Source organism: Salvelinus sp. IW2-2015, unplaced genomic scaffold (genome assembly GCF_002910315.2).
Source record: "Salvelinus sp. IW2-2015 unplaced genomic scaffold, ASM291031v2 Un_scaffold83, whole genome shotgun sequence".
In the NCBI taxonomy this organism is placed as follows: domain Eukaryota; kingdom Metazoa; phylum Chordata; class Actinopteri; order Salmoniformes; family Salmonidae; genus Salvelinus; species Salvelinus sp. IW2-2015.
Window position 1 is genome coordinate 3,381,657 of NW_019942514.1, and position 27,077 is coordinate 3,408,733.

Sequence of the window (27,077 nt, forward strand, 5' to 3'; positions counted from 1 at the left end):
AACCACAACACTTCAATAACCCTTGATATAAGATCTTCTCTAAGCATTGCAGGGATATGGCTGTGAATATATACAGCAACACCTCCCTCATAAGCATGTCTGTCTCTTCTATAGATGTTATATCCTTGTATTGCTACTGCTGTATCATCAAATTAATTATAAAAGTGAGTCTCAGAAATGGCTATTATATGAATGTTATATATGTAGCCTTATTTCTAAGGCTACATATATTAATATTGGCTATTTTCAGCCCTTTCCTGGGTAGCTTATCAGAGAAAGACATAACATGGAAAAGAGAAAACAAAGCAAGAAAACAAAATATACATTCCATTAATCAGTTGGTGTGTGTGTGTGCTGCGGGTTGAAGCTACGAACCCATAAGCTTGGCTCTATCATCCCTTCCAGTCTTTTGGGAGGGAGGGTGTGCAATGAGCCTGTCATAGCGGATTCAAGCAATGACCCCACACACTATGGCAGCTTTCATGGCTGGGATAAGTTATTTTCTCTTCTGGCGCACAGCTTTAGGATAGTCCTCATTGAGGAAGATGTATGTTCCTCTCATGTTCTTGGCTCTTTCCAGAATAGCTACCTTGTCCTTGAACCTCAGGAACTTGACCACTTATCGGGCCTGTCACCTGGGCCCGGTGGTGGGTTTTCCAGTTCTGTGGGTGCGCTCTACCTCAATCTTCCTGTGGTCCATCTTCAGTTTCTCTGAGATAATTTCCCTCACTTTGTCCTCAGGTCTCATGTGGAGATTCTGCAATTCCGTCCACGACAATGTTGTGTCGCCTTGATTGTACCTCGAGATAATCTGATTTCTCTGTCATTGTTATCATGGATTCACATACAGAAATGATGTCCTCTCTCAATGACTTACAGATTGCTGTCATCTTGGGAGAACTGCAAACTGTTCTTCAGGTCCTGGACCTCTCTGGTCAGGTCGTGCATTCTTTTATTAGTTGACTCCACCAGTATTTGGACAAAACACTTGAAGCTATTTTCTTGTTGTTGTAACTACTGCTTGTAGAACTATTTTTGATTGTTTAAAAGATCCTTCACCTGTGATAGAGAGACACCACTGTCCTCAATGGTACTCCTGCCAGCTTTGGTCTTTGTCATGGTAGCAAAGTAGGTTGCGCTGTTACTCCTTGCAGTTCCAGACAGGTCAGGTCGTGGGAAGATTGAAAACAATAAACAGCAGGGATCTACATAGCCACAAGCCCGGGACAACCCGTGGTCCCAGCCACATTCAAGCCCTCAAGAAAACCCTGCTAGCTTGATAGGCAGCAAGCTAACAGCTGGCTAGCAGCTACACTAAATAGCTCCTCAGACCCGGCCTTGGTCGGCAAGATCACTGGACAGCAGTGGAGGCTGCTGAGGAGAGGTCGGCTCATAATAATGGCTGGAATGGAACGAATGGAGCCCGTTTTCCCTAATTAAGGTGCCACTAACCTCCTGTGCTGGACAGAGAGTAGCAGTCCCAGCAACTAATGCCAACCGGGTTGCGGGATCCAAACTCAAAAGATAGCAAGCTACTAAGAAACTTTTCAATACACTTTTAAAACAACAAACTTTCAAAAACAACAAACCAAGCTCTCCCTCGTTCCGCTTTCAACAGGAAGAGACGTGAATGATTACTGTTTCATTGTCTCCAAGTGGCTACACTGGTTTTCTATGCTGTCAATCAGGCACTCTAAGCTATCCAGATAGATATTGCAGTGATCACAATATATTGTGATCAAGGCCAGTCACAGTTCCTATTAAAAACAGTCATAAAGGGTACACAGTAAATGCAGTAAAAACAGTAATCCATGCCTTCCAAGTCATACTAGTATGAGTTCACTTTGTTGTAACCTTGACATTTGACATTAGCAGTAACCTAACCTTGCCAGGCCTATGAAGTCTACTGTAGTGCACAAGACTATCAATAACCTGACTTTGCGTGAACAAAATCTCTACAGGTGTAGGTTTATAGGGCTCATGTTCCCCTCTGGTTTACAGTTGCTGTTGGTTTGTTTGTTGCCTTGTTGTTGATTGTGATCTGACAAGGATCCTATTCCTCTGGTTTCCATCTCAGTATCACTAACAACTCCTGTTGTTGTCTATTAATGAGGCTTAGTCAAACAACACAGGACAGACTGCAGGATAAGAACCTATCTTTTCCCTCTGGTTAAAGTTGTTTTGGACGGATGGGGGATGTGAAGGTGTGCTCAGTCATTCATGACCTGTTAAGAAAAAAAGTTATTTATGATGATAATTGCGTCATCATTAACCTTTTTTATAGGTCGGTGCTCATAGACAGTACTTTACAACTTTGTATGAAATTACAATATACAAATTGTTTTGTATGCAGATATTCAATAAGTGTTACAACTATGTGAACTCATATGGCTTGGAAGGCATTGAGTACTGTTTTTACTGCTTTTACTGTGTACCTATATGACCGTTTTTTAATGGGAACTATGGCTGTTGCTCTTTGCAGTTTTGTTCATTCCTGCTCTTGGAGTTCTACATTTTAGGTGCTGGTACGCCGATGTAGTCCATACCGGTGTACACCAGCTCAATTCAAGCACTGATGCGTTGAGAGTCACGTCAACAAGTCATTAATTAAGGATAATTTCAGTTTGACGGGAGGCAGAGACACAGACAGTCTCATCAGTCTAGCCTGGACAGGGCCTCTCCAAACGTCACCTGTATATTCAGCTCTCATCCTATGGATCAGATTTTACTACTGTAATTTGGGCCTGTATCACATCTCAACGCTAATCCAGATTCCACTGTAAATTATGAATGAGGGCTGTGCAGTAAGTCAACATGGACACTAACAGAACTCAAACAAACCAGGGCTCACTCTGCCTCGGTGCGATGTGAAGGAATCAATCAGGCTTTTGTGTGTTCACATATTCACACACACACAGTGTCTGGGCTGCATGGGCACGTGCTCATTGATTAATCAATTACTGGAAGCAAATCGTTTTGCCAGACAAATGGCAAATGACAGTGGGGCTTGTCGTGGAAATGCAGTACTGAAAGAGATTTTGTCATTTCTTCAAACAATCATCTTTATTTAATATCGATTATTTATTGCAATAATGAGGCTGGTCGACCCCCCACCCTTGAGTGTTGGACCGAGTAACCAAACATTTACACAAATGCAGAGTACTATGTATAGCTGACACTAACAATGCTCATTCATGGTTGGTTCAAACCCCCTCATGCAGACCAAGGAGCATCAACTGTTCTGCCTGCGGCTATGTAACCCTGACCTGTTCACCGGACGTGCTACCTATCCCAGACCTGCTGTTTTCAACTCTCTAGAGACCGCAGGAGCGGTAGAGATACTCTTAATGATCGGCTATGAAAAGCCAACTGACATTTACTCCTGAGGTGCTGACTTGCTGCACCCTCGACAACTACTGTGATTATTATTATTTGACCATGCTGGTCATTTATGAACATTTGAACATCTTGGCCATGTTCTGTTATAATCTCCACCCGGCACAGCCAGAAGAGGACTGGCCAACCCTCATAGCCTGGTTCCTCTCTAGGTTTCTTCCTTGGTTTTGGCCTTTCTAGGGAGTTTTTCCTAGCCACCGTGCTTCTACACCTGCATTGCTTGCTGTTTGGGGTTTTAGGCTGGGTTTCTGTACAGCACTTTGAGATATCAGCTGATGTAAGAAGGGCTATATAAATAAATTTGATTTTGATTTGATAAGCCACTCTGGGTTCATCCTGTTGTTATCTGCACGTCGGTTGTTGTCTTAACCCCACCCTGGCTTAGTTTCCCAGATGCAAGGATGATTTAGAGAAAATTAGGAATTGTTCTAAACTCCTCCTGGCTATCTCTATCTCGGTTACACCCACCACATCTTGTTTATGTAATGCAGTCTTTAACTAATTTGTCAGCTCAAGCCATCTCTGGTGACCATACGCCCAGATTAGCTCCAGGGAACTAGAGTGGAGACCATAAAAACACAGACACTAACAGGACAGAAATGTCTTACTATTAGTTCAATATTAATTGTTAACCATTAATATCAAATAACCCAGGTAAATACGTAATTTTTGTATCACAGACTCATATGTTGCATATTATTACGTGATCACCATTGTCGATGGAATTAAATATCAGTTAGGTTTCATAGGAACACGCTATTGTGAAGTCTACTCTACAAAGCCAATCAATAACATGGGCAGAAAAGAGAGGAAAAGGGGTTGATACGGAAATATAGACACAGATAACAGATAATAAAATCCAGTATTAAGGACATTTCGTTTAATCAGTGGTGGTTAACTGCAGTTCTTCAGGCCAGCCACATGCTACATGTCATTAGAATGGTATACGTGGCAAGGATTTAATCTATATCTTCATTCAAAAGTACTAACCTTCCTCAGTGAGGCTGAAACAACCCTCTGCTCTGTCATTCCAAGGGTCAAAGGTTAAAAATGTGAGCCCTGTGATAAGGTTATCAGTGGCAAATGTCTTTAGGAAAAAACTTTATTTACAGACAGCCTAAGCGTGCTGCTGATTCCCGACCCAAAAAATACCATTCATAAAAATTTGGAAGCCAGTCAGAAAGATGGTGCCAAGCATCTGCTATCATCACCAGGGCTCCTTCACCCAAACAATTCTCTCTCTCTCGCTTACAGAAAGTCACACTGTCTGTTTCATAACTTCCGAACGCAATTAAGCCTAATTAATCTTCATTTATGCCAACGTCTGTGACTCATACATCAATGAAACGCGGCAGTTTAGACACAGAGACAGGAGGTATAATTCCACATGGGGATATTTTTTTGTTGTAGCCAGACTAGGGGAAAGATTTTGAATGTGAATGGAAGCGCATCTAGACACTGAGGAGAAGAGTATTAGATTAAGTTGGGTCCAATTTAATCAAAGTTTAAGAAAGGAAGTTTGCGGTAAATGGTTTGGGGTTGAGGGAGGTCATATTTGTTCCCTTTGTTTATTGAAGACTTGATTTATTTACCTTAGCTAGACAGACAAGTCTAGATAAGTCTGGTCCACTGCACTCTCAAGGTGAACGCTGCTGTGGCTGAGATTGACAGCACTGCAAATGGGCAATGTCTTAGTAGTACTTAGTAGCAATGACTGTGATTACAACAGAATGATAGTTAACCTGTCCTGAATTCCTCTGCATGTAGTCTGGTAAAAGCAATCATGACCATAAAATTGTCAGAGACTCCAGTGACCCAAGTCACTAGACTGTTTTCTCTGCTACTGCACGGCAAGCGGTACCGGAGAGCTAAGTCTAGGACCAAAAGGCTCCTTAACAGCTTCTACCCCCAAGCCATAAGACTGCTGAACAATTAATCAGATGGCCACCGGACTATTTACATTGACCCCCCGCCCCCCTCCATTTGTTTTGTGCATTGCTGCTACTCGCTGTTTATTATCTATGCATAGTCACTTCACCCCTTCCTACATGTACAAATTAACCTGTACCCCCGCACACTGACTCGGAACCGGTACCCCCTGTATATAGCCTCGTTATTGTTATGTTATTCTGTTACTTTATATTATTTAAAATGTTTTACTTTCGTTTATTTGGTAAATATTTTCTTAACTCCTCTTGAACTGCACTGTTGGTTAAGAGCTTGTAAGTAAGCATTTCACGGTAAGGTCTACATTTGTTGTATTCAGCGCATGTGATAAATAAAGTTTGATTTGACATGGCATGGCATGGTACTGTATTTGTGATTGAATCCCCTTTCTTCTGTCATGAAAAATGCTGAGTGAATTGAGTCATGAAATTGTACTGTGTCATGGAAAATGCGGAATGAATTATGTTTTGGAATTTTATTCTGCCATGGGAATTCCCGAATGAACTGTGTAATGGAAAATGTAGATAATTCAGCCAAATAATTTCTGAACACATCACATAAAGATTAATGTTTTCAACAGGCACCACCTCCAAGCATGTGGTGATGCTGGCAGGCAACACAGCCAAGCATGGCCTTCGCTGCAAAGCCTGCAAGATGAGCATCCACCACAAGTGTGAGAAAGGAGTGGGATCGCAACGCTGCCAAGGCAAGCTGGTAAGAGCCTCAACATCGTCACAAAATTAAATATACACTGAACAAAAATATAAATGCAACATGTAAATAAATGTTGGTCTCATGTTTCATGAGCTGATATAATATATCCCAAGCTTATTTCTCTCAAATTTTGTGCACAATTTTTTTTACATCTCTTTTAGTGAGCATTTCTCCTTTGCCAAAATAATCCATTTACCTGACAGGTGTGGCATATCAAGATGGTGTATCAAGACAGGTGCATCTTGTGCTGGGAACAATAAGGCCACTCTAAAATGTGCAGTTGTAGCACAACACAATGCACAAGATGTCTCAAGTTTTGAGGGAGCGTGCAATTGGCATGCTGACTGCAGTAATGTCCACCAGAGCTGTTGCCAGACAATTGAATATGAATTTCTCTACCATTAGCCGCCTCGAAGTTCGTTTTAGAGAATTTGTCAGTACGTTCAATCAGCCTGACAACCACAAACCACCTGTATGGCACAGTGTGGGCGAGCGGTTTGCTGATATCAACGTTGTGAACAGAGTCCCCCACGGTGGCGGTGGGGTTATGGTATGGGTAGGCTTAAGCTACGGACAATGAACACAATTGCATTTTATCGCTGGCAATTTTAATGCACATACGTACCATGACGAGATCCTGAGGCCCATTGTCGTGCCATTCATCCGCCACCCGCATCACCTTGTGTTTCAGCATGATAATGTACAGCCCCATGTCGCAAGTATCTGTACATAATTCCTGGAAGCTGAAAATGTCCCAGTTCTTCCATGGCCTGCATACTCACCAGACATGTCACCCATTGAGCATGTTGGGAATGCTCTGGATTGACGTGTACGACAGCGTGTTCCAGTTCCCACCAATATCCAGCAAATTCGCACAGCCATTGAAGAGGAGTGGTACAACATTCCACAAGCCACAATCAACAGCCTGATCAGCTCTATGCGAAGGAGATGTGTCGCGGTGCATGAGGCAAATACCAGATACTGACTGGTTTTCTGATCCACGCACCTACCTTTTTTTAAGGTGTCTGTGACTAACAGATGCATATCTGTGTTCCCAGTCATGTGAAATCCATAGATTAGGGCCTAATTAATTCATTTCAATAGACTGATTTCCTTATATGAACTGTAACTCAGTACATTTTCGAAATTGTTGCAAGTTACATTTATATTTTTGTTCAGTGTATTTGTTTCTATTAAATGTCTTCAGAAAGTATTCAAAACCCTTTACTTTTTCCACGTTTTAAATTGTTGCATGTTGCATTTATATTTTTGTTCAGTATAGAACTAAATGTAGTACTATACTAGTATAATACTGTATGTACTGTATCTCTATAGACATCATCACCAGTGTCGTCATTATTGTCGTCATCAATGTCATCATCAATTACACCACTGTCATCATCCATAGAGATACATACACTATGTTCTATCACACATCATCAGTGTAATCATCAGCGTTCTCTCCAGCTAGCCAAAGAACATATTGAAAATATTGTATTAACGTCATCATCAGCACCATCAACCTCTCTTCATGCCTACAGTACAGTATGTCTCCCTGCATAAAGCATTAATCCAAAATCAATAGGTCTGGACTCGAGGCATCTTTTCATTACATGTAATTTATTGACGCCCTACAGTACATGCCATTCTGTTAGAAGTACACAATCGGGATTGAAGCCTGTTCCTTAGTATTATTCACATGTTCATATATTCGTCTCAAAAGTCCCAACAGAATACCAGATTAAAGATGTGGTGTGGAACATATTGTGCAGCGAGGCACAACTCCACAGAGATTAATGTACTCATCACAAAGACAGGAAAGATAGATTAGTAATGCGGCACTGCAAATACAGTATTGAATAATCATGGTGGACCTCAAAGTCCACTGCAGCTGCCATATGAGTCAATAGGCAGCTCGTAAAAAGAATTCAGCAACAGGATGATCAAGGATACAGTTTGTGAGAAGGGGGGCGGGGGTAGTTGCAGAGAATACGAACACCCATCCGTCATTTCGCCGTCGTCCACTGTACTCAAGGGAACTGGCAGTCACGACTACACAGGGGCTTTTAAGTCATTCATATCGAATCACACGTCCCACGCAGAAAATATACAGCTTGTGCGGTTCTATCATGTCTGATTGAGCCAGTGACTAACTCCTCCAGAGTCCAGGTTGTCCCTGGCCTGCATGGGAGGGAGTTTACTGGGATTGACAGGGAATTATTGGGAATAACTGGACATTACTGAGTTTAAATGGAGAACTGACCAGTAATGGGTAGGATTAAATGAAAATGATCAGGATTGACCTGGGGTTCAGTGAACCTTGTGAACTACGAGAATATATTGGATACAGAGACACGTGTTCCCTTTTCCCTCCTTTTTTTCTTCTTCCATGAGCTGCCCAATGCCTTGAGGATGAGCCTTGTGGAGATAGGGATCAGCTTTCAGGAGTGGAAAATGAGGTTGAAGGGTCAAGCATAAAAAGAGAATATACTCCCAGTGGGGCTCGCCTCTAAATTAAGGTTTCTCTAAACTTGGCAGGTTGTATTTCTACAACCCTGCTCATTTCTCTTGGCAACATAATGTGGTCGGAGTAAAACGAGAGTACATTGCTGCTTGGGGCTATCTTGAAACCAAATATATATCATGATGCGACGTTTGAGTTGAAGATAAAAATATAACAGTGAAACTGTGACTATTGGGCTGCACTTGAGAGGTGCTTATAGAGTTCGAGAGTTGCTTATTTCAGCTTCTCATTATCAGCCGCGGCACATTGAGAATCAATCAAGGCAGACTACTTATGCAGATTGCTTGAACACACGGTTGATCATACAAAATGTAAACAAACAAAAGGAGGCCTCTCCTCCTTTGTGCAGTGGAGGCAGAATGATTGTGCTAATTGTAGGACTAATGCATCGTCTGTATAGCTGCCAAAAACCCAAAACAAGTAGATTTCATTGTCAGATCATTATCCCAGTAAGGAAATTACCTTTCACTGTATATTATGCTGAGTTGAATCTCTCCTTGTTTTGATAAACGTCGTTATTGATGAACACCTGATGTAGCCCTTTCCTGCAGTCAAATGACCTTGTGGATGGAATGATATTAATATTTTCATAATTCCATGATAAACATTATTTTAAAAACCCAAAACAAGTAGATTTCATTGTCAGATCATTATCCCAGTAAGGAAATTACCTTTCACTGTATATTATGCTGAGTTGAATCTCTCCTTGTTTTGATAAACGTCGTTATTGATGAACACCTGATGTAGCCCTTTCCTGCAGTCAAATGACCTTGTGGATGGAATGATATTAATATTTTCATAATTCCATGATAAACATTATTTTAAAAACCCGCTGAAAATCCTTTGCTTCTATGTAAAGCGGTTTTGTTATATTTCAGTCGTCTGTGATGTATTTAAAGTGTAATATTGGGATGCAAACTCAAAACGTAATACATTTCAACTCTATATCTGACATGGTACAGGTGTCTTCTTATTTTAAGCCCATAACCATGTGTGAGGTGTATACTTCTGTTTCAAAGTAGATTTGTTTAAGACTACCAAGAAACAAGGCCTCCCGAGTGGTGCAGCAGTCTAAGGTACCGAATCGTAGTGCTAGCTGTGTCACTACGGATTCTGATTCGATTCCAGGCTGTGTCGCAGCCGGCTGCAACCGGGAGACCCTTGAGGCGGTGCTCAATTGGCCCAGCGTCATCTGTGTTAGGGAAGGGTTTGGTCGGTCGGAATGTCCTTGTCCCATCGTGCTCTGGGCACATGCATGCTGGGCACATGCATGCTGACAAAGTGTCGGTGTTTCCTCCAACACACTGGTGCGCCTGCCTTCCGGGTTAAGCGGGCATTGTGTCAAGAAGCAGTGCGGCTTGGCGGGGTCGTGTTTTGGAGGACGCACGGCTCTCGACCTTCGCCTCTCCCGAGTCTGTACGGGAGTTGCCGCGATGGGACAAGACTGTAACTTCAAATTGGATACCACAAAATTGGGGAGAAAATGGGGTAAAATATATATATATATTTAAAAAAAGACTAAACAAGAAACACTGTGTGAGCCTGATTTAGCCAACTGCAGTAAAATGTTATTTATTCCACCTACTTGTCTTATACAAGCATGTATTTCACTTACATTACCATCCTTACCTCAGATTACTCTTTCTTCGGTGAGATACTGATTCAGAAAATTGAGGCTGTCCACCGTAATTTTTCTGGATATACGAGGGACACATCTCTGATGGGAAATATTGATTGTATGGGAAGCAGTAAACACAGAAATGTCATGGTTAGATAAATGATAGATATCTGGAGGAGTGTCCTTGTAAGAACTTGGTATGTGGGGAATGGGACGGGACTTAACAGCAAAGAGACTGGTATACATCTTCTTAATAACTTTGGGGCTGTATTCAAAAAGGGTTTCAGAGTAGGAGTGCTGATTTAGGATCAGGTCCCCCTCCTGTCCATAGAATCTTATTGATTATGCTCTAAAAGGCTAAACTGATCCGTGATCAGCATTCCTACTCTGAAACTATGTGAATACGGGCTATGAAATCTGCTGTCTGGCACTCTGCCAGCTGAGTTGTACAAACTGTACAATAACTACTTAAAGTAACAGAATTGATGCTGGACTAATCTGCTCCTGGTCCAGATGCACTTCTTCAATCAACCCTCATTAAGAAATGTAAACTAAACATTAGATAATATTGTTTAGCATGGCTGATGTAGGGAGAGTGATCAGCAGGTGGTTTAGGGGGGAAACAGGAAGGACATGTCACAGAGTGGTCTAAAGTGATGAATAGGTTTTAACCAGTTTTTCCCGCTTGGGATATGTCTAACATGGCTCCTCTGCTTTGGCCAACTCATTGTCGAGACAAACAATGATGTTGCGTGGTTGAATGCAGAAACACTCTGAAACGCAGACTAAAGTACAGTATAGACAAATACAATTTGATTTATTAATACAGTGCATGTGGAAACTTAACAGAGAAATTAGGTTATGCAGTGGCTCTAATGTATTTTGCTGGTGGTGTGCTGTGCTGTCTGTTGACGTATCGATCTGTCACTCACTATGATGTTCCTGCCCTCTCTTAACCTCTCCCTCCCCCCTCCACAGCCAAAGGGCTTTCGAAGGTACTACAGCTCCCCACTGCTGATAACAGAGCAGTTTGGCTACATCAAAGAAGTCATGCCCATTGGTAAGCACACTCTCTTTCCCTTTGCCTTGACAATACTCTTGAGATGTCACTACAAACCAATGTGCATGAACAGAAGATACTCAGCTATTATTGGTAAGTTTCCTTAAAAAAAGTATATTTTGTTGTTGAAACCAACACGTTTCGGCAAATGCCTTCATCATTTACTGAGACAAGACAAAGGACTTTATATTCCTTTCAAAAGGACAACATGAACAGTAGGTTACATTGATACACAGCTAGACTGTCATATAGGGGTTCTTGTTGTGTGATTGCTTTGACTGAAAATAGGTTTTTTCAATGTCTCCTCCCAGCTTGTGGCAGTAAAGTGGACCCTGTGTATGAAGCTCTCCGGTTCGGGACGTCTCTGGCACAGAAGAACAAGAGGGCCAGTGGTTTTGAGTCCCCCCACAGAAACTCTGTAAGAACAACAACACAATGTATTAATGAAACAACCTCATCAGCAACTCAACAGCTGACAGTCATTTAGGAAACTACTCCATCAACAGTAGCAGTGCGTGGGTAAAATCACTGAGGAAGCCAAGCCAAGCCAGTAAAAAAGCCATATTACAACCTGTTGTGATAATTGCGTTGTTTGCTCTATAACCCATTCATTCATACGCAACCAAGATATACAATAAGGCCGTGACCATAAAAAGACAGTCACACAGTGGCGGAATATATTCAACTACACGTACGTTTGTTTCATCACAAAACCGGTGAAGTTCACCAAGCAAATATTGCATGTAACACGTTATATCACCTGTAGCATGGTCAATAAGTTCATCCTTTCGACAGTTTACTAAACAACTACTGATTTTGAACCACGGAGTTACCGCAAGTCACCACAAAGACAACAGGAGCACTGCCTCCACTATTCCAGCACTATTTCAAAGTAAACGTTTTAACATAATCAAATCAACAAGGCTATATATGCTTAGTTTAATACACTGAAAACAAATTTAAAGATACCAAAAACAATTTAGTCCAATCAATGTGGCTAAATATCATGTGGCTGTCCATGGTACTGATTTATCTGTGTGTGTGTGCGTGCGTGTGTGCGTCCGTGCTCATGCAAGTAAAACAAAAAATGTTCACTCACCCTACTTGTAGACTAGTTGAACGGCAATGCCATCCTCCTCTCTTTCATGTTGGCAAAATGGTTTATGGCTCAGTCATACAGTACACTTTTATTTTTGTTGTTATAGGCTACCTAGCTAAAATGTTTGCTAGCCTCAGTTCCTCGTATGGGCAACAATGAACCAGCTAAGTTAGCTAGCTAGTTAGTTAACGTGAGCCTACTAGGATACATCTAGGCTACATATTGAACTTCAATCGTCTCAGGCCAGTGGCACAACATATTCATTTATTGTTAGATCAGAATCGCCATCATAATCATTGGCCTGTACAGAGAATTAAGCCAAAAACACAAGTCCAAATCCCCATCTCCATCCATGGCTTAGGAAAGGCCCGATTTAGCAAGCTAGCTACTGCAGGACATCAACACAGCAGATCAGAAACAGACAAGTTTGAAAATTGTGTTTTGCTTAGGAAGTGTTTTGATTGGTCTGAAGCCAAATCCAAACTGGCTTCCCTTGGTCGGGCATTTTCCTGCACCAAGACAACCCACAGTTCAGCTCAGCTCAGCTCAACGATGATTGGCTAATTATTTTAGGCCAAATACCAAATGGCCAAATGCTTGCAGGTATCAATCAATCAAATGCTACGGCGGCAACATGCCATACTCTTTTGGTCCAGACAGCATCAGATACATGGGCTACACATACTGAGATTCAGCCACTTGCTAATTCATGGAAATGTATGAAAACACAGAGACGAAAGATAAATTATCTTAGAATTTTTATTGGTTAAATATTTGGGGACGCCTGGCTTCCCTTGGAAACCATGAATATATGCCACTGCCCATCAGCAACACATAGCGATGAATAACTAATAAACTAATAGCTATAGTATGTCAAACCAGTGGCTAGGCTACTAACATAACAATCATTAAGCAGGTGATTTGAATGTGTTTATGTCATGAAGTTCTGTGCTTTGGTGCTTTTTGAGGTCGGTTCAGATTGATTATTAAAAAGAATATCACGGGTTTCGATGCATTATGTGGGTTGAATGCTGTAACAACACCGAATAAAATAATGAATACAAGTCCAATGATGTTAGTGACTGCCCATTACTGCTTATCACTTATTAACCATCATATATTACATTTCCTTTACTTTAAATCAAATATTTGTTTTATTTTATGACTATGAGCTGCTGCCTATGCTGTCTGAAAAACTCCTAAAACAGTGATTTGTCAAAGTAATTAAGGCATACTTTTATGACTGCTGAATACCAACTATCAATCACTTAGATCATGTATTTTCAGGCTCGCGAAGCAACTGCTTTCCATCCCTCTAGATCGTGGGTTCTCTCTTCTCTCAGTCTCCATGTCTGCTCCTCACAGACCGGAAAAGTTTAACACTAGAACCGCCATAGCCGAACGGCCACTGACGTTTGATTTTGTAAATAAAAAAATCTGCTCCCCACCAAAAAACTATGCCCTGCTCCTTTCCTGACTTTCCCTAAATGTTTTTTTACACTGCTCGTTTGTCAGAATTTTGAAATCACAAACAGAAAAGTATTTAGAGCCTTTTTACCCATTTTTGTCACACCTATTCCCAACTTAATCCACCAAGACAATGTGCTGTAGGTCGTTGGTACCCAGCCAGGCGCTAATGTGTCTCTCTTTCCTCACTGAATGAATGACAAATGGATGAATGGGCAATAATTATGCACCTTCACAATTGAATTTAAATTAGGCCTAACTGAATGATAAGGAGGGTGAATGATTAGGAAGGTGAAGAGGTTGATTTAATTTAGAAAGACAATTGTGTAATGATGAGTTTGTTATGCCTATTTATCAGCGTTGGCGCTCAGTTAATAATTTGACCGCGCACCTTGCAGGTTGATACCATTCTCTTTTACGTTTTACTAATCAAATTTATTGGAAGGGAAATGAACACATGCTACATGTGGCAGTAGGCCTTAAGAATAATGCAAAACATATCATTAACTCTATCCAGTGTAGCAAACGATGCCAGCCCACTGAAGGAATGACAAATGAATGGAATGGGCAATAATTGTGCAAGTTACTTTACAATCACATTTAAATTAGGCCAAACTGAATGATGAGGGTGAAGAGGTTGATTTAATTTAGAACAACAATAGTGTAATGGTGAGTTTGTGTTATGCCTATTTATCAGCAATGGCGCTCATGTTAATAATTTGACCGCGTGCCTTGCAGATTGATACCATTCTCTTTTATGTTTTACTTTGTAAAAATAAGCTGTTGAAGGACTGTTTTATTTACTGTAACTCTATTACTAATAAAATGTATTGTAAGGGAAATGAAAACATGCTATATGTTGCAGTAGGCCTTTAGAATAATGCAAAACATATCCTTGACTCTATCCAAGTTGATGAGCGGGAAACAAACGATGCCAGTCAGCCTGCACAGCAGGCCCATCGAAACTACACCTAAACTATACCTAAACTAATTTCACACATAATAAGAGTTAGCCAATAGACAAGATTACATTGACAATAATCTGATGAGTGACAATATTAAGCCTATAAATTGTCAAATTGTACATGAAGAGATGGGAGCATTTTGTAATTGACAGATGCAGGAAGAGGAGCATCGCTTTATCAAATCCGCCTTCAGAGTCACATGCAGCTAAAATATTTTCATTTCTACATAGTATCTGAAATAGCATATTCTGAAGTTTCTATGACACTTACCTTTTTCAAATAACTCTCAAAATTCAAGAGGTGCAGCTCTATTTCCAAATGTAACTTTTTCCAAGAATGTTGCTCTGGCTGTGCGGCAGGTAGCCTAGTGGTTAGAGTGTTGGGCCAGTAAACGAAAGGTTGCTGGATCGAGTCCCTGAGCTGACAAGGTAAAAATCTGTCGTTCTGCCCCTGAGCAAGGCGGTTAACCCACTGTTCTCGGGGCACCAAAGACGTAGCTGTCGATTAAGACAGATCTCGTGCAACGCTGTGTACGACTTCCTTCACAGAACACCTCACAAGTCCTCAACTGGCAGCTTCATTAAATAGTACCCGCAAAACACCAGTCTCAACGACTAGATGGCCAACATCCTGGAGTCACCTCTTCACCGTTAACGTTGAGACTGGTGTTTTGCGGGTACTATTTAATGAAGCTGCCAGTTGAGGACTTGTGAGGCGTCTGTTTCTCAAACTAGACACTAATATACTTGTCCTCTTGCTCAGTTGTGCACTGGGGCCTCCCACTCCTCTTTCTATTCTGGTTAGAGACAGTTTGCGCTGTTCTGTGAAGGGAGTAGTACACAGCATTGTACGAGATCTTCAGTTTCTTGGCTTTTCTTAACAGTTTTCAGCTGTGCTAACATAATTGCAAAAGGGTTTTCTAATGATCAATTAGCCTTTTAAAATGATAATCTTGGATTAGCTAACACAACGTGCCAGTGGAACACAGGAGTGATGGTTGCTGATAATGGACCTCTGTACACCTACTGTATGTAGATATTCCATTTAAAAAAATCTGCCGTTTCCAGCTACAATAGCCATTTCCAATATTAACCATGTCTACACTGTATTTCAGATAAATTTGATGTTATTTTAATGGACAATACATTTTATTTTATTGAAAAAACAAGGACATTTCTAATTGACCCCACACTTTTGAACGGTAGTGTACATATGAGATGAGTAATGCAAAATATGTAAACACTATTAAAGTGACTAGTGTTCCATTATTAAAGTGGCCAGTGATTTAAAGTCTATGTGTATAGGGCAGAAGCCTCTAATGTGCTAGTGATGGCAATTTAACAATCTGATGGCCTTGAGATAGAAGCTGTTTTTCAGTCTCTCGGTCCCAGCTTTGATGCACCTGTACTGACCTCGCCTTCTGGATGATAGCAGGGTGAACAGGCAGTGGCTCGGGTGGTTGTTGTCCTTGATCATTTTTTTGGCCTTCCTGTGACATCAAGTGCTGTAGGTGTCCTGGAGGGCAGGTAGGTTGCCCCCGGTGATGCGTTGGGCAGATGGCACAACCCTCTGGAGAGCCCTGCTGTTGTGGGCGGTGCAATTGGCGTACCAGGCGGTGATACAGCCCGACAGGATGCTCTCAATTGTACATCTGTAAAAGTTTGTGAGGGTTTTAGGTGCCAAGCCAAATTTCTTTAGCCTCCTGAGATTGAAGAGGCGCACGCCGAGGAACTTGAATCGTTCCACCTTCTCCACTGCTGTCCCGTCGATGTGGATAGGGGGATAGGGGGGTGCTCCCTCTGCTGTTTCCTGAAGTCAATGGATGAATGGGCGATAGAAACCAGATAGATATTGATAATGGTGCATGTCACATTAGTTAAGTTTTGGTTACCTGCAGATGTCGATGTGGATAGGGGATAGGGGATAGGGGGTGCTCCCTCTACTGTTTCCTGAAGTCAGTGGATGACTCAGTTTTGGTTAGATGTCAAAGCCAAGTACTTGCTCAATGGCTTTCCATATCTGGAGAAAGATGAAACCAAGCCAGCGGGTGAGCAATTTTCTGAGACTGTGGTTTTGAGACGTGGAGCCTTACATGGGCAAAGACAGAAATGTGACCATGGAGAACTTATTCACATCAATTCCCCTGGCAGACAAGTTGATTGCAAATAAGACTAGCCTGCTTGGAACAGTGAACAAACAAAGGCGGGAGCTACCCCCCTCTGCGCAAAACAACATACCAGTGGAGCTGTGGTAAAGCAACCTCAGCATCCTCAGCACCATGCATCCCACTGTTGCCATCGGCAGTGACCAGAAGAAGAAACCGGAGACGGTGACAGACTACAATCGCACAATGGTGTACATCTCTGCCATATACAGATAGCCTTTCCATCTGCCAAACACCAAATATGGTCCCCTTTTATTATATTACAATAATATTATTACTATTATTATTCTATATAATTCTAACCTATTCTATTTTATGTAATAGGTTAGTGTGGGTGCACTCGACCAGATGGCAAGACTGTACTCTGTAAAAGGAGGTACTCGCAGCTGTCCTGTTGCGGTGTTCTACAACGTGCTCGACATGGGTGCTATCAACGCGTACGTGTTGTACAAGCAATGCCTTGATAAGACAGTCAGCAGGAGAGATTTCATCATGGATCTGGCATGTGAGCATTGTGAGAACCACATGAACGCCAAGAAAGAAGCTACAGCCGTCAAACAGGCTGCCAAGGCAGCAGGTCCTGCTCTCCCTCTTCCCCAAGCACCACAGATCCCACTCGGGAAAAAGAAGACAATGTCAAGTCGGCAGGTGCATGCGGAATAAGGCACATTTGCTCACACAAAGCTCCGAAGCTGTGTGCTGACTGTGGACCCGAAGCATAAAGAGAAGACGCGATTGATTCATGTGTAAAGGCACGGGTATAAGGGCATAATACAGTGTCTGATACGATCAACAAATGACTGTTTTTATATCTTGTCATGAATATATTTCCACAAATATTTCTTCATGCAATTAATCCTTTGCAATTGTTCATGCACTGGTGCTTTTGTTTAGGAATACAGCAAATTATTTCACCTGCGCAGCTGGCTGTTTGTATTATTATTATTTATCACGTTTCAGGAGAAGACCCAGATGCAGACAGTGTCGAAGTGACAAAAGTTTATTACTAGAACAGGGGGCAGGCAAAACGACAGGCCAAGGGCAGGTAGAGAGGTCAGTAATCCAGATCCGAGTCCATAAGGTACAGAACGGCAGGCAGTCTCGGGGTCAGAGCAGGCAGAGGTCAATAATCCAGGGTGGTGTGACAAGGTACAGAACAGCAGGCAGGCTCAGAGCAGGCAGAAATGGTAAAAACCAGGAAAACTAGAAAACAGGAACTAGAAAAAGACAGCTGCAAGGGAAAACCGCTGGTAGGCTTGATGAACAAAACAAACTGGCAACAGACAAACAGAGAACACAGGTATAAATACACTGGGGATAATGGGGAAGATAGGCAACACCTGGACAATTATTATCATTTTCGTTTCTACTTTGTCTAAACAAGCTGTAACTGGACTTGATTAATTACTATAACTCTTACTAATCAAATATACAAATAAAGTTGATCAAATTGATTAAACTTTAATGTTTTAATTGCAAGGGAAATTAAAATAGGCTATAGGCCTATGTTTTTTCTAGGACTTTGTAGAATTATACAAAACAGTTCCTTGACTCTATCTAAACATTTATATATTTTATATATTTCCACGCATATTTCTTTATTGAATTAATCCTTTACAATAGTTTATACACTATTTATCAAGCATGTTTGCGCATCTTGCAAGTTGATATGCATCTGATGCATATGCTAAAGAGGACGCCTCGTAACGTTCCCTAGCGGATACTTATATGCTGAAAGGCCAGGCGGTTCTAGTGTTAAGCAATGGATTATGGTCATTGTAGTTAATTACCACATTTTCTGCGCTAAACTATGTCGAATATTGGGTGGTTTGAAACTACAACTCCCTGCTACATTGCACAGTTCAGGCTTGATCTGATTTATCTCTACAGCTCACAGAATAAAAAAAACATAACGAAGTGGTATTCAAATAATTTAACCAATTAGTTGTTTTAAAAACGAAAAATAACTGGACATTTTGGAATAATCGCTCAGCATTAATCTTTACCTGCTGTGAGTGAATAAGGGAAGGGAAAGGGAGAGGGGATACCTAGTCATTTGCACAACTGAATGCATTCAACCGAAATGTGTCTTCCGCATTTAACTCCTCTGAGTCAGAGAATAAGTGTAGGGACTCATTACATTAGGACAGATACTGGCACCTAGGAAACATGGTGGTGTATCTGTGCTCCGGCACAGTTGCGTGGCTGCTGTTACACTGGCTTAATTGATTAGAGTTCGATCACTCATTTTAGCCTGGCAGCATGGTTGACGGGTCAAGTGAATACATTATGTACTTTATATATTCTGTCATATTCAGCTGGACTAATGGTATAGATGAGAGACACACATTGAAGTACGTGCCAAAACTAGCGTGCTCTGTTTCTTACAGCAATGATTGGAATGCAATGATTGTACAATTGAAACAAAGAACAGTTTGAAAAGCTACAGTACAGCAGCTTCAATACAGGTGTTCTTGTTGTATGTTTACTCCAGCTCTTTAATATCTGATCGTCAGTGGTTGAAAAAGTACCTAATTGTCATACTTGAGTAAAAGTAAAGATAACTTAACAGAAAATGGCTCAAGTAAAAGTGAAAGTCACCCAGTAAAATACTACTTGAGTAAAAGTCAAAAATTATTTTATTTTAAATATACTTAAGTATGAAAAGTAAATGTAATTTCAAAAATATACTTCAGTATCAAAAGTAAAAGTATATATAATTTAAATTCCTTAAATATGGCAAACCAGACGGCACGATTTTCTTGTTTTTTAAATTTACGGATAGTCAGGGGCACACTCCAACAATCAGACATAATTTACAAATGAAGCATTTGTGTTTAGTGAGTCCACCAAATCAGAGGCAGTAGGGATGAACAGGGATGTTCTCTTGATAAGTTCGTGAATTGGACCATTTTCCTGTCCTGTTAAGCATTCAAAATGTAACGAGTACTTTTGGGTGTCAGAGAAAATGTATGGAGTAAAAAGTACATTATTTTCTTTAGGAATGTAGTGGAGTAAAAGTAAAAGTTGTCAAAAATAGAAATAGTAAAGTAAAGTACAGATACACCAAAAAACTACTTAAGTACAGTAGTACTTTAAAGTATTTTTACTTAAGTACTTTACACCACTGTTGATCGTGTACTCAGATACAGCCAATGTGGAATAAATATGACCAATAAAGGAAATCTAGGGGGGATTGGAATGAGGACTCCAGGAGAGATATCTGCTCATGAAAAACGCTCAGATTACAGAGCTTTTAGACAGAGAGGAGGACTCGAAGACTCAAAGCATAAAAATTACACCTTTCATCTCCTCGCTTCTCTGCAGTTTATCTGTGTAAATCTCACATTAACTGTACTGCGACTTGAATCAGCCCTTTCTACAAGGATGTCTCAAAGCAACCAGGGCAGTCCTGTCAACGGCAACTGCTATGGAGTGGGTCTAAAATACTATGTGTTTAGACACTGGGACAATGTGATCACAGCAAGGGTTACCATCAATGATAGAAGAGGGCAAACTCAAGTAAACTCAGCTCACCCACCCCTTTTGTTTACCACTACATACAATAATAATGACCAACTGCAGATTTTGATCCCATATTACTTTACTTCCACATTCAGTTGATTGGATCATCAGTGTTGTTATGATTCTTTCAACTGTAGCCCAGTCATAATATTAGTCAATGTTTTGGAGCTCCATTGAGCAGCTTTTGTAAATTCAAGATAACATCAAAGCTTTTTTGGTGGTCCTGAAAGTGGTCCTACATCTAGACCACCCTCTACGATTCTCAGAAGTGTGGCAAACATTAGGATGTTGTAGAAAGCAGTGTGTGCATGTTCTGGGTACCTATCTACTGTATGATGGGTGATCTGAATGACTGGTATCAATCTGGCAGTTAGATGTAATAGCTTCTATCTGCTCCCACAGACCAGTGACTTGGCCCAGGTTCCAGAAGAGGCCATCGCTCACAGCAGTCAACATGAACTCACCAGGAAGCACAGTGATAATGGTGAGTACTGTACACAGTGTACTCAGTGGAGTAAAGTACTTAAGTAAAAATACTGTAAAGTAGTACTTAAGTAGATTTTTGGGGTTATTTGTACTTTACTTTACTATTTATATATTTTTTTATACTTTTACTTTTACTTCACTACATTCCTAAAGAAAATAATGTACCTTTTACTCCATTCATTTTCCCAGGCTTCCAAAAGTACTCGTTACATTTTGAATGCTTACCAGGCTCGGAACTAGAAGCACAAGCATTTTGCTACACTCGCATTAACATCTGCTAACCATGTGTATGTGACCAATCAAATTTGATTTGATTTGACAGGAAAATTGTCCAATTCACGCACTTATCACGAGAACATCCATGGTCATCCCTATTGCCTCTGATGGCGGACTCACTAAACACAAATGCTTTGTTTGTAAATTATGTCTGAGTGTTGGAGTGTGCCCCTGGCTATCCGTAAAAAAAAGAAACTGGTGCCATCTGGTTTGCTTAATATAAGGAATTTGAAATTATTTATACTTTTGCATATTTTAGCAATTACATTTACTTTTGATACTTAAGTATATTTAAAACATAATACTTTTAGACTTTTACTCAAGTAGTATTTTACTGGGTGACTTTCACTTTTACGTTTTCCACCACTGGGTGTACCAAGAGGCAGCCATTAGTGACACTGGGAAATGCACTTCTGTTATGCATAGACATTATGAATTAAACATTACTGACTACTTAATGATATGTCTATAACCTTAAAAATGCTATACCTATAATTTCTTAGAATGTCACCCCTAAAGTGGAAGCTAGGTGAATTGCAACAGTACTAGGCTGCATTCAAAACAAATCTCCCCCTCCCACGCATCCCATTTCCTCTGACATGGCAGAGGGTCGCACATGAGCCTTTTACTTTAGGCTTTAGTCCACCAGCTTCAAAGGGATGTAAAAAATAATATTTTTTGTTATTGAAAATATATTTCATAGCGATTTAGATGGTATAATGATTCTCTACACTTTTCAGTGCTTGTTTTCTCACGTAAACAGAAATTGAGCTATTTTAGCATCCAGGAAATAACAGAGCGATTTCTACATTGGCCACTTGACCCGATTTCCACTAGATAACATAGCCACAAAGTCAAAACAGCTTTCCCATTTTAACAACAGATGCCGCTCCGGCAGGAAAAATCAATAGCCGAATATCACAGCCAATTACAACACTGGCGAGTAAGTAAAACTGTGAAACACTATCATTCCAATATTACTGCAGATATACACTGAGTATACAAAACATTAAGAAAATTATAGAACTTCAAGGTGAAAGTATTGCCAGAATAGGAATTAGACTGTAGTGAAAAGTTTATCATGATTGTATAACATACAGTATTTCAGAAAATCAATTATATCAATGTATGAAGGAATCTTACAGAACCCGGGAGGTGACATTGACTGAGCTTTTCCGTAGAATCCGTAGAAGGCCTTGCAAAACAATTGACCAATACACCAAACATGTATATTACATACATTGAGTGTACAAAGATTAGGAACACCTGCTCTTTCCATTACATAGACTGACCAGGTGAATTCAGGTGAAAGCTATGATCCCTTATTGATGTCACTTGTTAAATCCACCTCAATCAGTGTAGATGAACGGGAGTTAAAGAAGGATTTTTAAGCCATGAGACAATTGAGATATGGATTGTGTATGTGTGCCATTCAGAGGGTGAAAGGGCAAGACAAAATATTTCAGTGCCTTTGAACGAGGTATGGTAGTAGGTGCCAGGCGCACCGGTTTGTCTGAAGAACTGCAACGCTGCTGGGTTTTTCACGCTCAACAGTTTCCCATGTGTATCAAGAATGGTCCACTACCCAAAGGACATCCATCCAACTTGACAACTGTGGGAAGCATTGGAGTCAACATGGGCCAGCATCCCTGTGGAATGCTTTCGACACATTGTAGAGTCCATTCCCTGACAAATTGAGGCTGTTCTGAAGGCAACTACATATCAGAAAGGTGTTCCTAATGTTTGGTATACTCAGTGTATTACAGACATTTTCTGAAATTACAATGCAAAAAAAAATATAATAATCCAATGTGTCCTACATTTTTGGTAAAAAATGTAGGAAGAGGTAATCATTAGCCGACACAGCTACAAGGATGTTCATGAAACCACATGGTTTCTTCCTTATTAGAGGTTTCAGGATGCTTGTATCTAAACCAAAGTAGATCATTTTAAGATTGTTCTATATATCAGTTGGATTCTCTATAAGCTTAAGTATGAGGTCCTAAACCTAGCATGAAAGTGCATCCTTGTAGCTGTGTCGGCTAATATAGTCAAAATGTTTGCCTTGGGGTAAGTTGAGCCAGTTGTTGGGCCAATGGCAAGTTGAGCAAATTGCAAGGCATTATCGCTGGGATATGAGGTAACAACAGGGCCTATAAATTGAAAAAAGGGTTCGAGCCTTAAGAGGTTATTAATTAACTCTTTTTTTTTTAAGTAAAAAGTGTTTGTTAGGTGTTAAGCCTGAGTTAAAATATGCTTTAAATTATTAAAAGATAATTTAAATTATTAAAAGATAGAGCAATTAGGATTGTGTTGAATTGTGTTTCGGAAATAAAGATAGACATGGTCTTAAAAAGGTAGTGGTAAAAATTAATTCAGTACAGAAATGTGTATGCAGCTTCACTTACCCTGTCCTGTAGCTCTACTTACCCCATACCCAGGGTAAGTTGAGCCAAGAGACCTCTTTTTCTGGACAAGCTATGTTTACATGAATTCTGATTCTTTCCAAGGATACAAAACATCCAGAAATACAGTATATGTAAATATATTTGTTAGAAATAATACTATATTTCCCTTGACAGAGTTATGTGGAATTAAAGAACTGCTCAACTTACCCCACTCTCCCCTACTTGCTTCTCAGTTCTATGTACTGTACAGTACTCAGAGTAAGATCTCAAAGACACATTTAATTATAGGAGAAATAAGCCAATGAGCCTGACTTTTTGCTTGCAGTAGCATTCACCCAGAACAATGAAGTCAAAGAAAGCACACTATTCAAAATGCCATTTGAAGCTCCACACAGAATATCATCTGTCCCATAAGGATAGAGAAATAGAAACATTGTGCTGTGTTCCTCTCTGCTTGCCACGTGTAGAGACTGGAATTTCTACTCAACCATACTTGAATATCTGGACAGGGCTCAGTAGGGAAAAAATGACCCAAACTTAAAGTATGAGAATCTTCCCCGTTTGTAATCCCATCCGAATACCCTGTGGCTTTCTGAAATATGTATTTATTCATGAAATAGCTTCTCTACCAAAGCTTGTAAAATGAATGCTTAGGTTTATTCCAGGACATTCAGTAGATAAAATCCCACTGCTGTAGAGATTCAACCAAGCTTCTCTGTCTTCTATAGCTTTAATGTCTTTGATAATTGAAGTATTTGTCATTGATATATGGTGATTCATTAAATGTTTTGTGTTCCAGTGTTCACATCACTTGAGAACGGGACGGAGCCCATTCCCTATTGCCATGTGGCCGAGAGGAAACCTGATGATTCACCGGTAAGGAGCCCAAGCACTTAACATACAGTATAGTATGAAGATGGCGATGGCGCCGTACTGGATGGCCGCCGTTTTGCAAGCTTTCGACCCAACTTCGCTATTTTGTGATTCTTTTGCAGTTTATTTTTAGTTTGTTTTCATGAAATGTATCCGCTATCATTTCTTACAACCGACAAGAACTTTTGAACATCAGATTGGCAGTTAATTACCTCAATTCCGGCTTTGACTTTCTGTAATTCCGACCCAATTTTAAACATCACAATGACAAGAGTGTGGGGTAGGGCTGTTACGGTGACCGTATTACTGCCACACAGGCGGTCATGAGTCATGACGACATTCAAATTCCAGGTGACCGTTTAGTCACGGTAATTAGGATTCTTCAAGTTCTGATGCTGCTGATGGTCATTAGTAGCCTACCAAACTTGCTAACTGCCTGGTACTCCGCACTCTATTGTCCCTTTAATCACTGTGATGTCAATGCAAATGTAAATCAAACACTTCATAGCAGAACCATGAGCTCATGTTACGCAACGTTTCTATAGGCTATGCAATTGCGTGAGAAAACAGTGATGGCCTCTATTAAAAAGAGGAGGAACCCATTACCTTTCTATAGGCTAGGCCTACTATATTTATTTCTCAACTTTCCTAATATTAAGCACATTCCTTCTCTTTAAAACAGGAGTATAGCCTACTTCGCTGGTATGAAAATGAACCACGGGAAAAACGCTCTCCATTCGCTATTTAAGTGGTCCATTCTAAATCAAAACAAATTTCATCCATATATTATTTTGTATATGTAAAGACAAGATTGAATCAATAATAGTGTGATGGGTGACAATATTAGCCTATCACTTGTGAATGATATATTATCACTTGTGAATGATGCCCAGCTTTTTTTGAGACTTTTTCAAATCATAGTCACACACCCTCCTGTAGCCTAGCCCATAGGCCTATATGTTTTGATCACAACTAAAGTTGGCAAATAACTTCTTAAAAGTAAGCATTCATCCGCTTTACAAGGGGTATAGAGCCTAACTGGCATACATGAGCTGCGTGTGAGTTTCAAGTTTGGGGAAGATAATTTTCACCATAAAATGGTGTTTTCCGGCTAATGGAACATTCACGCTTATAGCCTGCTGCCGTGTGCGCATTGCTGCGCTTATAATGTGACGAAATAGCCTAATAGTTTGTCAACATTTTAAGCTAAACATTCTCGTCTGTTGCATTAGGCTCATTGCTTAAAACATGTTTTTTGATGCTAGTGGTTGTATTCATTTGGGATCTATCGCATCCCACAACTGTCCCGGACTATGTTTTGAATATTTATTTTTCACACAGAATAGGTCAACTTTTGTACTATGGGGGATAGTAGATTGACATAGGCTAGTGCTTTTGCTGTTCGTTAATCTTGTTGGCTGATGAAAAGTAAATGTGGACAGTTCTTCCAATATATTCAATATGCCCCTCGGAATTGGATAAGGACGCGTGAAGTTGCGTCCCCGATGTGTCTGTTTTCACTTGTAGCCTTTGAGATAGACCCGATCACATGACTGAGAGCCATGTGAGTGAGAGGCACACAGCTCAAGGGCACAACGGCCACTGGCCGCAAAAGGCATGGATTTCTTTAGGGTGCATTACAGCCACACAAAGGGGATGCAGCCGGGAAATTCGAGGCATTATCGAGTGCATGTCAAATTGTGAATGAGATACTGATGAAGTGTGTACAGCCTGCGCAAAAACAAAGCAGAGCTCATGCCTTTCATGCGGCTTTTTTCAAATCATCATTAGAGCCGCATCATGCCGCCTTAGAATGTATAAAAAATCTTAACATATAGCCCAACATTTGTGTCACAACCAAAGTTACATAAATAACTCTAAATTAAGCATATAGGAGTACTTGTTTCTTTGTTAACCGCTCAACACAGAATAGCCGCATGTGCTCACTCCCTCAAATTATTTGGAGAAAATATTATTTATATTTTATTCAGCAAATTTAGTCTGCTAAATAAACTAGTGTAGCCCACAGCCATATGGCATAGCCAGAACAGGGCCTAACATCAAATCAAATTATATTTGTCACATGCGCCGAATACAATAGTGAAATGCTTACTTACAAGCCCTTAACAACAATGCAGTTTAAAGAAAAATAAGTGTTAAGAAAGTATTTACTAAAATTAACTGAAGTAAAAAATAAATAAATAAAATAAATAGAAAAATAACTAATAATTAAGGAGCAACAATAAAATAACAGTAGCGAGGCTATATACAGGGGATACCGGTACAGAGTCAATGTGCAGCGGCACCAAAGAATAAAGATATAAACTTGCCATTTTCACATACAGTGCCGTGAAAAAGTATTTGCCCCCTTTCTGATTTTCTCTATTTTGGACCATTTTTGATACTGAATGTTATCAGATCTTCAACCAAAATCTAATATTAGATAAAGGGAATCTGAGTTTACAAATAACAAAAAAATGGATGCTTATTTCATTTATTTAATCAACAAAGTTATGCAACACCCAATTCCAAAGTTATGCAACACCCAATGGGAC

General features: G+C 40.3%; 1 protein-coding gene across 1 annotated transcript in view; it reads left to right on the forward strand.

Moving 5' to 3' along the window:
- LOC112068092 (SH3 and cysteine-rich domain-containing protein-like) overlaps positions 1–27,077 on the forward strand; it is an 82,052-nt gene that overhangs the window by 17,830 nt on the left and 37,145 nt on the right. Inside the window, 5 exon segments of the mRNA XM_070438030.1 lie at positions 5,924–6,057; positions 11,178–11,259; positions 11,571–11,677; positions 20,882–20,963; positions 24,449–24,525. Of these exon segments, the coding sequence (XP_070294131.1) occupies positions 5,924–6,057; positions 11,178–11,259; positions 11,571–11,677; positions 20,882–20,963; positions 24,449–24,525 (482 nt within the window).